The 14,625-nt window shown below is 40.1% G+C and overlaps 1 protein-coding gene across 1 annotated transcript in view; it reads left to right on the forward strand.

The window, feature by feature from the left end:
* loxl2a (lysyl oxidase-like 2a) overlaps positions 1-14,625 on the forward strand; it is a 111,328-nt gene that overhangs the window by 7,970 nt on the left and 88,733 nt on the right. Inside the window, exon 3 of the mRNA XM_034167060.1 lies at positions 13,050-13,225. Coding sequence (XP_034022951.1) covers positions 13,050-13,225 — 176 coding nt within the window. The remainder of the gene's footprint in view (positions 1-13,049; positions 13,226-14,625) is intronic.

Below are 14,625 nucleotides of genomic sequence, written 5' to 3' on the forward strand. Positions count from 1 at the left end.
ACTGGTTTGTGAACAATATTTGAGGGAAATGGTGATATTGTGTATGTGGAAAAAGTTTTAGATCTTTGAGTTCATCTCATACAAAATGGGAGCAAAACCAAAAGTGTTGCGTTTATATTTTTGTTGAGTGTACAAATAAAGTATTAAAAAAAAATCATACATTGTGATTTCTGGATTATTTTTTTTTTTTAGATTATGTCTCTCACAGTGGACATGCACCTAAGATGAAAATTTCAGACCCCTCCATGATTTCTAAGTGGGAGAACTTGCAAAACCACAGGGTGTTCAAATACTTATTTTCCTCACTGTATATTTTCCCCGAATGGAAAACAGAGAAAACTGCAACAGGTTAAATGGATGCAAAGTCAGTAAAGCACCTGTCAGATTCTGACAAGATGCTCTGCACTTGATCATCATAACGTGCACCCTCAAGCTCCACCCAGTCTTTGTCCTGCTGCTTAAGTTCTGTGGCCATGTGTGGAAAGTTCTGCAGGTCAAACTGTTGCAACCTGCTTGATAGATGTAACTTGCTTTTAAATCCAAAAGCTGTGCATATTCAGCATGGCTTGAACATTTCAGAAACTGGAATGCTGGGTACTGGATTCATGCAGCTGCTTCAGCTGTGGTTCAGAGGGCAATCAAGACTGGTGTTAGTGTTGTAACCCTGACAAACCTACGTATGTGCCACCCAGAGGTAGACATCCCCAGCTTCATTTAGTAAAAGTCCTACCATGCATTGCTTCTACCAGTGCACCTAAAAAAAAGGTGAGTTTACTAATTAGCTCATGCCTGAAGAGTTGAAACAGCTAGTTTAGTAGGTAGATGGAAAAAGTATGTGTTAGGATGTTTACTCACTCAAGCCAGGGTTTTCGACCTCTGGTGCTATCAAAGCTTTCATTCTGTTTGCAAAAGACTGGTCAGTGTTATCCACAAGAGACACATACTTGTTCTCAGCCATACTGTTGGGAGAGGAGGGTCACAGAAAAAAAAAGAAAAAAGAAGATTAGCCATACTAAAAAAGACAGTTCCCGGTGACTATTTGGTACTGCTCATGGAGGTGTTTTGGGCGACTGGTAACACATTTACAGTTAAACTGGTGCTTAATATTGTCATAATATATCCCGACCACCTCCATAGGTGGTTTGGCCAATTGGATGGTTTGGATGACAATCCGTCCTCAATGGCTGCATTTACATCTGTTCTTTCCTGTGCCTTCAAGTGGTCAAACACTACCAATTGCAGTCCGATCGCCCAAAATGCTTTTTAATATCAGGTGTAAATTTGGTATGAGGGTTGTCTTTTTTGTGGTTGTGGTTCTCGTGAGTCTTGCAGTGCTGCTTGCATAGCAAATAATACAACACAGCAGGTTTTGCACCAATACACGCTGTTATTTGCCAGCTAAAGCTAACATGAGCATATTAACAAATTATGATAAATTAAAAAACTAACATGAATGCTAGCTTGCCTCTACCAACTTAATTTGTACTAACAAGATAAACACAGTAATGCACTGATGGTGTATTCTAACTGTATTGTTATTCAGTTAGAAAATTAATAGCAATAACTAGCAATTCCTTGCTAACATCAGTATTTTTGAATTGCAGTGATGCTAATGTTTTGCATGTTAGAATCAGTGGTATATTCTTGGTTGTCAAGCAGCAGCTTTAAGTAGTCCAACAGCACCCATATCTTTCCCACATTATTCCTCTGGCACTATGAAGGTATGGTCACATTAACAAGAAGTGACAGCAAGTCACAGAGGCAAAGCAGCGACTTGCCATTCATTTTCAATGAGAAACGACATATTGCAGTGGCAAAAGACAATGGTTGCTCTGCTGCCAGCTGGGTGCGGCCAAAATAGATTTGAAGTCTATTTTATGACGCAACACAGCAATTGCCATTCTGAGTGAATAGGCAATGTGATGCCACCTGGCTGCTACCAAGATGGTAGAAAACACTCGGAAACAGTACAGTCTGTTTCTGTATAAATCTAATCTTGTTCTCATATATTTTGTAACGGTTGGGGAGAAATAAACACTTCTAAATCTAAAAATGCTTTTTTGTTACCAGAAAACACCTCATAGAGACATCTTACCTCAGTAAGATGTTAGCGTGCACGCCCAGGAACACCCACAAAGTGACAAAGCCAACTGCAGGTCATCGTCATTTTTAGGTAATGTTACCGTAGCATTAAAGTGCTACAGATCTGTTCTGGTGGATTTTTTACTGTTCCACTCACTTTTGGAGCCGTTCAGAACTTTTTTAAGTTCTCCTAACCCCCCCAACCTTGTATTATCTAATCAAAATCCTGCAAAGTTCATCAAAAGTCAGTGTTATTTAGATGTGTAACAAAAACTTTCTGTGGGTTATGAGGTTTTAATTTCAGCAAACCGTCAAACCCATATTTTCATAGGGAGTGCTTTATATGCTTTGTGGAAAATCTGCAGTGAGATGCATGTATGTTCTTGTGTGACTGCTAATACCCCCGTGAACTGGTTTCTCCATTAGTGGAGAACTGAGAGACGCCAATCAGCTCCAACCATTAAAGTCTGGAAATAAGGTTGTGTAAGCCAGCCATGCTCAGACATAATCTCATCTCCACTCTCTTTTTCTAATAGGAAGTCATCCATCTAATAAAAAACCCAGAAAAAAAGAGAGAGAGGAGATTCCCAAATCTGTAAATGTAATGGCTGTGGCTCTTGGTAAATGCAAGTTGGTAGCTGATAATTAACTCTGTGTTCCTTGTTAAGGACATATGTTTTCACTCTTTGTTGGCCACATCCAGTCATCCACTTCAAACAGGAGGGAATTAACTTTGGTTCCCAAAGCACCACAGTCACGGTAGCAATTTGGAGAATAACGTTCATTAAGTAATATACTGTATGCATGTAATGTTGCATGCATACAGTAGTTTACAAGAAGCAAAGAATAGACTGTAAATTACAGGGAACCATTTGATATGTGTGTGCTTTGCCTGGGAAATAAGGCAGCTGTTCGTAGTGGATCTCAGTGACCTCGATGTGTGAAAAGGGTTTTTGCTGTGAGTGTTTTTATTAAATGTATTGTTTAAAAAAGTTTCAAGCAGGGATAGGACATTAACAATTTTTTGTCCATTTGGCCAGGGGGCCAGTCACTCTTCAAATTTACTGGCCCACTTCATTTTTATCTTCTGCATACTTGCCTATTAATTGTAATCCAACGAAACAGCAGCCAAGACTTGAGAACTTTCTTACAAAGTATACTGCAAATTTTTGAAATTATAAATGGCATGCTTGTAACTTTGCAAATGGTGGGTTCTGTACTGATGTTGTCTCTGTGTGGTTTCCACAAAGGCATGCGAGTTGAATCTGCAAAGGGCTTCAAAGAAACCAGATGCCATCAGGATCAAGCATTTCCTAAAATTACTGACTTCAGTCTGAAAAGAAATGAAGAGCGCGTGCAGGTTCAACATATTAGCTTTAGTCTCATGCTGTGTACACATTATATCAACAAGACATGCGTGGCCCCGCCATTTTTGTTTGTTTTGCATTGTGACAGTGTTGCATGGAGGAAGGCAATGCACACCACAGAGGAGAACCATGTTGAAAGTTCAAATTTGTTGAAGTGTGAATCCAGAAAAATTAAGACCTTTTGAAGCGCAGCCATGAATGTAGAGTAGGGTGGTGACTGTGCCGACAATGGCAAAGAAAATGTTAATAGCATGTGTAACATAATTATTTTCCCATACAAAAATTTAAAAAACAAACTACATGGGTAAATGTCCACTTTCAAATGCAGCCATCCAATATATTATGAAGTAATCATTCATTCATTATTCATTCACTATACCCACCTACTCTAATTAAGAGTCACGATGGGACTGGGGCCCATCCCAGCTGTTATCAAATAATCTGAAGTCCAAAATAAGTGCACCTGATATCAAGCTGATGTTATGGATAATGATACACATACCCACAGGGTTTATACAGAGCACAAGACCACAACAATCTGAACAACTTTTTTGCAGTACTTTCTTGGTGCAAGTGGGCCAACACATCCTAGGCAAAGAAGATATTAGGTAGGCCATTTCAGGTTTTGTCCAAATCATAAAAACATGCTGTTGGGTTATTGGGCAAGTCTTAATATTTGCCCCTGAATGCACTATTGTACAGTGTTGTTAATTGCAAAATTGCACTTTGTCTTATAATGGGTTAGGCAAAAAATAATTTGCTATTCAGTAAATATGTACAGTATAAGTTCTTTCTTACTTTCTTCTTTCTTTTTCTTTCCAGTTATCGTTAAAATTGTACCATATAAAGTACTGAGTTGTTAACATTTTAGGAATTACAGCTGGGATGCCTTCTCTTTTTAAGATAATTACATGAATCCATTTTGAAATGAGTGTATTTGTGTCTGAAGCTTAATCCCTTGTAAACCCCTTTATTGGTTTAAGACAAATGGCTATAAAAGTGACCAAGAGAATTTCCATTTCCCATTACGATGACTTTTGCACTGGTGAAAGAAACCACTAGATGTTTTAATTGAAGACCAAACTTCATAACCAGGGCCAAGGGGATCATTGTGTTTTTCTGCTCAACCACTAATTAGAGTTTTAGCAAATTACACAGTCATTATGTTTTTCAGTCTGTAAAATCAAGGCTAAGACTGCACACTTACATGTTCACTTGTTATTGAAAGTGCTGTCTAATTTTTTTATGGTTCTGAATTAAGATGGCGGTTGTCTTTGAAGCATCAGTAAATGCTCAGTTTAAACGTTTTTGCTCCCTGAGTGTTGTACTTCCTGCACAATTTAGTGGGATGTGAAATTAGATTCTCATAAGTCTTGCAAATGATAGTTTATTCAAAAAAGTCCACATTTAACACAACTGGCAATACTAAATCCCCCCCAACAAAAGCATCCAATAAGTGTTTTTCTTAAGTCTTTTCAGCTCACTTTGAAACTGTCATATTATTATGAAATTTTTCCTAAGGCACTCATCTTCTCCCACCGGGGTGTCTACGTGACCAGAAACATGAAGTCACTTTTGTGGCATGATCGGGATGTTTCTCAACATGTTGAGACGGTCAGAGTGAGGAAGAATTTATGGTGGTTTCCATGGCCACAGTCAGTTTGTGGATTTCCTGACAGCTGATTCACAACAGCCAGCTGGACACCAGATGATCCACTTGAAATGTGACGACATTTCTTGGCTACATTTTTTGTTGAAAGAATGTGTCAGGTTAGGTTGAAAACCAAACACATCTCCGTGTGAGTAGTTTTGTTGTCTATGTGCCCAGACGTCAGTGGAAATGTGGAAAAAGCTGTCAGTAGGCCAGGACACATGACTTAGGTTATTAAGGTAAGATGTTAAAATTAGTCTCACATTTCTATTTTCATGTAAAGTAAGTATTTATCCATTAAGGAAAGTCAGGTGTAGTCCAGCAAGAAGAATACATGTGACACCAACTCTGGGATTGTTACTGATTTGATTTGTTATTGTGAAAGTTAGCCACATTTGGTAATTGAGTGCATGTTGAGTATAGCATACTCTCATCACAATAACAAGTGAAATCTTCTCACACAGAACAACAACACACAGCACTTACAACAGAATTACAAATACTTTCTGTCTTTACATTTGTATTTATGTAGCTCTGCATATTTAGGCATAGAGCATTCCAAGCCAAGATGATGGGTTGCATAAGTAATAACCCCTTTGGTATAATACCTGTAAATAATCTGTTTAATTGCCAGTTTTCTTCAGACAAGTCAGGGGATGGATACATGAACATTTCCAAGTCACTGAATGTGTCTTGAACTTTATTTACATCAGTTATGAAGAAATACAAACAGTATGGTACTCTATGGTATATCTGTGTGGAGTAGACAGTTTTCAAAAACTGAGTGACTGTGGAAGAAGGAGAAGAGTAAGGAAAGCCACCAAGACAACCCAGAAGAAGTTACAGGCTTCTCTGGCTGTGATTTGAGAAATTGTGCATCGTGCATGTTTTGCATTTAGTATCCCCAGTTATACAGCTTTACAATTTGCCAGAAGGTACATCTGAGATGGAAGCCTAGATTTAATGTTTTGGTGAATGAAAATCCTTCTCTGTACCACTTCATCATGAAGCTGTATAACTGGAGATACAAAATGCAAAATATGCACTGTGCACAATTTCTCCAATCACAGCCACAGAAGCCTGTAGCATCTTCTGGGGTGTCTTGGTAGCTTTCCTCACTCTTCTCCTTCTTGCGCAGTCACTCAGTGTTTGAGAACTGTCTACAAAGATTTACCATAAAACGCCATTTTGTTTTTATTTCTTTATAACTAATGTAAATAAAGTTCAAGACATATTCAGTGACTTAGAAATGTCCATGTATCCATCCCCTGAGTTGTCTGAAAAAAAAAACTGTCAATTAAACTGATTATTTACAGGTATTATACCAAAGGGGCTGATTACTTATGCGACCCATCATCTTGGCTTTTATATTTTTAATTAATTAATATCATGCTGTAGAGATTTACTTTCAGTTTGAGTTTAAGGAAGATAATTTAGAAACTTTATATTGAGAAGCCTGATTTACTTTTTGTATTTGAAACGCCATAAACAAATTAAAATGTGTGAAATACCAAGGGGCTGAATACTTTTGCAAGCCATTGTATGTATATATATATATATATATATGTATGTATGTATATATATATATATATATATATATATATATATATATATATATATATATATATATATATATATATATACACACAAATAATGGATGGTAAGGAGTCCAACATAGAGAAATATTGGATTCAGAAAAGTTATATTGGACTCGGCTATGCCTCGTCCAATATGACTTTTCTGAATCCAATATTTCTCTATGTTGGATGACTTGCCATCCATCAATTGTTATGTTCTCCACCCCCCTCCCAAATTAAGCAAACAACAAAGAGTCAAGTAAATTAGATTAATTTATTTTGTTGTGAACAGCATATGAATGCTTCTAAAATGTCAGTAGCGTACTTGTCTACCGTCTTAGTGTTTTTGGCATCCTTGGAGTTCAATATTTCCACTGCTGTTGTTGACATGTTTGCTGCCATTTTTTCAACCAGCGTCTGTCAGCAAGTTTCTGACCTCCGCTACGTCATTAGTGATGTCATTTCATGAATAATTGTATGCCGCGCTCTGATTGGCTAGCTGTTGGCAGTAAGCTCTAACGCTATTGGTCAGTGTGAACGATCCAATATAACTTTTGGTCCTAGCCTTTTTGGATCCCTTTGGATCCAACATAACTTTCTAGTGCCAAGCATGCCAAAATACAGGTAAATGATGGACAGAAAGGCTAATCTGTGATTGGCTATTGCAATCTGAGTGGAGAACATACGTATATCTATATATATATATATATATACTCAAAAATATAAACGCAACACTTTTGGTTTTGCTCCCATTTTGTATGAGATGAACTCAAAGATCTAAAACTTTTTCCACATACACAATATCACCATTTCCCTCAAATATTGTTCACAAACCAGTCGAAATCTGTGATAGTGAGCACTTCTCCTTTGCTGAGATAATCCATCCCACCTCACAGGTGTGCCATATCAAGATGCTGATTAGACACCATGATTAGTGCACAGGTGTGCCTTAGACTGCCCACAATAAAAGGCCACTCTGAAAGGTGCAGTTTTGTTTTATTGGGGGGGGATACCAGTCAGTATCTGGTGTGACCACCATTTGCCTCATGCAGTGCAACACATCTCCTTCGCATCATCCATGAAGAGAACACCTCTCCAGCGTGCCAAACACCAGCGAATGTGAGCATTTGCCCACTCAAGTCGAACTGGAGTCAGGTCGAGACCCCGATGAGGACGCCGAGCATGCAGATGAGCTTCCCTGAGACAGCTTCTGACAGTTTGTGCAGAAATTCTTTGGTTATGCAAACCGATTGTTTCAGCACCTGTCCGAGTGGCTGGTCTCAGACGATCTTGGAGGTGAACATGCTGAATGTGGAGGTCCTGGGCTGGTGTGGTTACACGTGGTCTGCGGTTGTGAGGCTGGTTGGATGTACTGCCAAATTCTCTGAAACGCCTTTGGAGACGGCTTATGGTAGAGAAATGAACATTCAATACACGAGCAACAGCTCTGGTTGACATTCCTGCTGTCAGTATGCCAACTGCACGCTCCCTCAAATCTTGCGACATCTGTGGCATTGTGCTGTGTGATAAAACTGCACCTTTCAGAGTGGCCTTTTATTGTGGACAGTCTAAGGTACACCTGTGCACTAATCATGGTGTCTAATCAGCATCTTGATATGGCACACCTGTGAGGTGGGATGGATTATCTCAGCAAAGGAGAAGTGCTCACTATCACAGATTTAGACTGGTTTGTGAACAATATTTGAGGGAAATGGTGATATTGTGTATGTGGAAAAAGTTTTAGATCTTTGAGTTCATCTCATACAAAATGGGAGCAAAACCAAAAGTGTTGCGTTTATATTTTTGTTGAGTATATATATAGATAGATATATAGATAGATAGATATTTGTGTGTGTGCGTGTAGCTCTTTTAACTAGCAAAAAGTGCTGCATTGATATTATATGATATGCTACTATTCAACTTTATGTGCCCATCAGAGGATCATTGTAAGATCAGCCTAGCATCAACCATAGTACGAATACAAAGAACATAATTATTATAATTAAATGCTGCAGACAAATTATGAGGCATGAATGGAATACACTACAGTATTTCAGCATTTTTATATTAGCTTTATCAAACACAGTTTTCATTTCTTGTGTGTTTAATATCAAGTTAAATACCTTGAGATCACAACATGAACAGCAACATTAATTTGGGGGGGTGAGGGGTGTACAGTGGTCCCTCATTTATCGCGGGAGTTACGTTCTAAAAATAGCCCGCGATAGGCGAAATCCGCGAAGTGGCCAGCGTTATTTTTTACAATTATTATAGACATTTTAAAGCTGTAAAACCCCTCACTACACACTTTATACACTTTTCTCAATCAGGCATGAACATTTTCTCACTTTTCTCTCGCGTGTAAACACTCTCAAAGTTCAAACCTGAGTAGAAAAATAACACCAACCTGTTTTCAGGCCCAAACATTTGTTTGAGAAATAAAAATAGAACGTTTTCCTATAAATAATTATGATGGCTTTTAGAACTAACAAATTTAATTTTAACGATCAACGTACGAGGTTGGACACATAAGAAATTATTAATAGTGACTGACCAGTATTTCACAGTTCCTCTGATCGTGCCTCTTCGTCCTGGCGCCGCTGCGCTGTCACGTCTTTTTCCACTGACTCACACCTCGCTGCAGGTGTCTTTTTCCGAGTGTAGAACACAGTTATGGGTAGTTGTTGTTGTGTGTGGGCCGCCAGAAGAGGAGGTACTGCTGGCCCACCACCAGTGGGCGCCCTGCCTGAAGTGCGGGCTTCAGGCACAGAGGGCGCTGCCGCCACGGACACAGCCGGGGGTGACAGCTGTCACTCATTATCTATTGACAGCTGTCACCCATCTACTCAACATCATCTCACTCCATAAAGACCAGACGTCATCTCCACCTCGTTGCCGAGATATCGTACTTCATTGGAGGTAATATCCTCAGCCATTTGTGTTACTTATAAGCTGTATATTGTGAGTGTTTGCAGGAGTACCAGTCCCTCTTCCTGTGGAGGCTGAGTGCAGGACGGCACTCTTTTCCTCTGAGGGATCACTGTAAATTCATCAGCGTATTAAGTGAGAGGTGGAGGTGGCATTCCCACCGTTGTTGTTACTGGGTGTGCACACACCTACACTTGACTGTCTTTGTTCTCGCCAGCAGTACCAGATCCGACAGTCGGGGACGCTGATCACCTGGGAATTCGGGACTTGGCGGCTCCAGTATTCACCAGGTTCGGTGGCGGCGGAAATCGTGTGGTTCCGGCTCTTCCCAGGACAGACGTCTTCTATCCTCGAGCCTGCCCACATGTCACCTTTGTGATTTGACTGTAATTATATTCTGAGATTGTCTGTATTTCGTTGTGCACATTTCACAACATTAAATTGTTACTTTTTGGCTCATCTATTGACCGTTCATTTGCGCCCCCTGTTGTGGGTCCGTGTCACTACACTTTCACAACAGTTGTTGGCGCTCTTTTTTCTTCTGGGCGAGAAGATTCTTATAAACAGACACGCAGAACACAATGCACGTGCTCTCCCTTCGCAGTGTCGCGACCGGCTGCTTGATGAGGCTGCGGAACACAATGCACTGTAAAAAAAAAAAAAGCATGCAAAATTGGACTAAAAAAAATCCGCGAAACAGCGAGGCCGCGAAAGGTGAACTGCGTTATAGCGAGGGACCACTGTATACTCAACAAGAAGGCACCTAGGTGCACAGAGAAATGTAACATATATGACGTTATCACATATTACAACAAAAATATGCCCTATACTAGTGAACGAGCACTCATGAGATGCAAGAAAAAATAGGGCTGATAAATCATAAACAAGCTGATTGTAATTAGTTCAGCTCTTCAGGCAGGTTGACGAGCTATTTATTGAGCTCACCTGTTTTCGGTGCGCACATGGAACACATGGGAAGGCTTTTACTTTCTGAAGCCAGTTTTACACCTCTGCAGAAAATACTGTGTTAAATTTGAGTCTGTGGATAGCTATCACTCAAAGTCATTCATGTGGATGATATGTGGTTCTTGTTCTTTATTTTTGTTGTAATATGTGAATGAGTTGTTATTAAATGGAGATGACGATAATTATATGATTCTTGTTCTTTATTGTATTGTATCTGTACCAGCCTTCGTCCTTCGGACTCGGGGCTGATACGATACGTGAAAAGAGATGTGATAAGGTATACTTACACTCCCTCACAGTGCAAGCGGTATTGATACTGAAGGCCAAGTGGTTCTCACGCTTTATCTGGCTCTGGCAGATGGATGGTTACTTTCAAAATACAAGGATGGGGCTGGTTGCCAACCAGTACTCAGCTTTGTGGATGAGACACCTTGCCACAGCAATGGATACTCCAAGACGACATGATTTGACTTGACCTTGGGTTTATACTTCCTGCTGATCATACTTTCTCAACTAGTGATCTAATAAACATACCAATACAGTATTAATTCAAAAAATAAATTTAAGAATGTTTTCTGCAAGCACTCATGCTCCATTAAATTTTGAGTTCAGATAACAATGTTCACGCCCTGCAATAGACTGACAGCCTGTCCAGGATGTACCCCACCTCTCACCAAATGACCGCTAGGATAGGCTTCAGCTCCCCATGACCCTTATTTGGAATAAGTATGTATATAATATTAATGAACGAATGACAGTGTTCACTTGTACTGTATATTTCCATAATCACATAGTATACTCTTTCATCTTAAATTTCTTCATCTCCGGCTGAGCTTCAGATCAGTTCCGTTTGTGGTTATATACTCAGTGAAAATCATTCCAGCAACAGGTGGCAGATTCTCACCTCACAGAGTACACTTTATATTTATCTTGTTTATTTAATCATTGGTGTGTTTTCGGGACACCCATGTTTCACCTGGGTGCAGCGTGGCTACTCTCAAAAAGTGGGGATGAACTGGTTGTCTGTCTGGGTGCTTGCTGTCCAGTACCAAGCACTGTTGTGGTGTGCTGGATGTAGCACCTTGCTGCATCTGTGCATGTTCCCAGACCTGGTCTGGTGTGCTTTGGGCATGAAATGAATTAAACCATCCAACTTGTTGTCTGTAATATCCTTTAAGAGTTATTCCTGCTTAACCTTGGCACATTACTATTGAGATGTTCTGACGAGGTAATTGATCAAGGCGTTCAAGTATGCAAGTGTGATGGACTCCAGCAGGAATCGCTGTGCATGTGGTACTCAATAGGCTTCACTCCCCCGACAGCCAAAGGATTCTCTGTCCGCTCAGGTCAGAGCATGGGTTTCTAGCCAACTGGTCAGTCAAAATCACAACACAGAGTAAGCCGCTAGCTACACAAGCAGCAGATGTTCACCTCCATTCCTAAAACACTTCCTTGTCCTCCAACCATTCAAGCTCCCCATTTCTCATCAGGACCATCCTGTGGCCGACCATGTGTAGGTACCCCCTACCTCCAAACACTACTAGAAAGAAAACTATTGTTAAAAATGCATTTCAGTTAGTTTTTGCTTTTAATTCATTTTTAATGTTTGTTTTCAAGTCAGTCAAACCTGACTCTATAAGGCACATCTGATATTGTGCTGTACAAGTAGGAGAAAATCTCTACTATCTTGACTGTAGGCCAGGTCTTTGTTAGTTTATGATAGCGATGCACCAGCACGGCCTCTAACCAGACCTCATTTTAAGACTAACTCATCCGTGGGCACACAGATGAGTGCAAGTACATTTGCAGTTAAAGTGGAATGTGGGTACAAAGTGCATAGGTACCTCAGCGTTGAGGACCACAGCGGCTGGAGAAGGCCAAGGGCGTGCCCATTTTTCCTTTGGCTGTGGCAGATAGATTGTTACTTTTGAGCAATGGGAATGTATTGTTGTCTGCCTGGGTGGTTGCCATCCATGACATAGAGCGGTTCTGTGGTGTGGTAGATCTCCCAGGTTTGATTTGTAGCCATATGTAACAATGAGAAAGCATCAGTTGTTCCGTGCACTGCTTTATTGTGGGTGTAAGATATGGCCCAAAGTTATAGTTTGTTTTACAGTTATTTTGCATTGTGAAATACAGTAAAAATATATATTGTCCAATGTCAAAAAATGACTATGTTTGACCACAAAAAAAGCAAGCCAAATTACACAGACAGAAGAAAGAAGTCCCATTTGTGCTGATGCTTATTTGTACAATGAAATGGATGAGTCTACAAATTCCCCTGGAGAGGATGCGAGGTTACACAGACAGTAAAAAAGCAAAAAAAAGTTATAACATTTAGACCAGACCAGCAGGCTCACAGGTTCATTCATTCAAAGTGTAATTAAGCAAAGTACATGCAAACTCCTGAATGAATGGGTGACAGAAACTGTTCATCAGAACATATATTCATGAATATCTTTGTCTCCATCTTTCCAGGCCGTATTTGGCTCGACAATGTGCACTGCAGTGGTACAGAGAAGACTCTGGCTCAGTGTCGGTCCAATGGTTTTGGAGTGTCCGACTGTAAACATTCTGAAGATGTCGGGGTGGTTTGCAACCAGAAGCGAATTCCAGGTTTTAACTTTATCCGGACCAAGGCCAACAGTGAGGAGGTAGGTTCAGATTGAGCAATGCACGCACAGATGTGTGCAGATATACAAATGGACACACGTTTAAATAAACACCACAGGTGGATTCATTTGATGACTCGGTACCTTCCACTGAAGTGCTCACATCAAACCTGAGCAGATGTTCACAACAGTAAAAGAAGACACCGATGATAGGCTTAAGAAGGAGGAAAATTCTTTTGTCACTGAATTGCTCCAAGTAGCTCTCTTCAAATCGTATCGACTTTCCAAACTGAGCCACAGGGTTGGTGGATTGTGAGCAGACCCTCTGTAGCAAATTAATAGGAACAAGTTGTTTGTATTGTTGTTGATTTTTGTCACACGGCACTAACAGGGGACACCGAAGCCAAAACAAAATGAGAAATCTGGACTTACATTGACTTTCAGAGACATCGTTAACCATTGTCCAGCTTCGTTCCTGTAGGAGGCACTTTGTCAGAATTTTCAAACTTGAAAAATGTGAACGAATCCCGACGACAGCTTCAATTCGTTTGTATTCTGTTTTGCTTTCTGTCTTGACGGTTCCTCATCGTTTGCATAGTTCCCGTGCCATCAGCGTTCTGTTTGACTTTCATCCAGCTTTGTCCAACCTCCCAAGTCTGATGTCTTGCACGAACATTGACGATATCTGAACGGATCAATAACTAAAGATCCGACGAGCTGAACGTGACTTGTCCATGTGTGGGACGAAAAGCAACGTTGTCATACAGAAACAATAGCGGCAACAACGTTTTATCATCTAATTTAAGTATTTACGCACGTTCCAATCGTTTGTGGCTGGAATGGCCGTGCGCACACACATGTTCTTCATGAATGTTTCGTTTTGATTTTGTTTAAAGCATCAAGGTCTGCATTCGCTTCATTTTTCTTTTGTTAGTTTCAGTTTTGTTTCATTCCTTTATGCGCTTTTGATTTGCTGTTTTTTTGGTGATGGGAGAAGTGTGGGATAATTTGTTAAACTTTCATTGACGATTACTCAAACTCTGTGCAATGATAATCTACTCACAGAGAGGCAGCAGTTTTGTTTTTATCTCAGTTTTCTTTTATTTTATCCTTACGATTAAATAGATGAGCTGAGGTACTGCAGTAAATAAGACAGCAGTCTTCATCTGTCCTGTGCTTGTACGAGGGCTGTCAATAAAGTAAGGGTCCTTTTTATTTTTTTCAAAAACTATATGGATTTCATTCATATGTTTTTACGTCAGACATGCTTGAACCCTCGTGCGCATGCGTGAGTTTTTCCACGCCTGTCGGTGACGTCATTCGCCTGTGAGCACTCCTTGTGGGAGGAGTCGTCCAGCCCCTCGTCGGAATTCCTTTGTCTGAGAAGTTGCTGAGAGACTGGCGCGTTGTTTGATCAAAATTTTTTCTAAACCTGTGAGACA

This window comes from Thalassophryne amazonica, chromosome 3, assembly GCF_902500255.1.
Source record: "Thalassophryne amazonica chromosome 3, fThaAma1.1, whole genome shotgun sequence".
NCBI lineage: Eukaryota > Metazoa > Chordata > Actinopteri > Batrachoidiformes > Batrachoididae > Thalassophryne > Thalassophryne amazonica.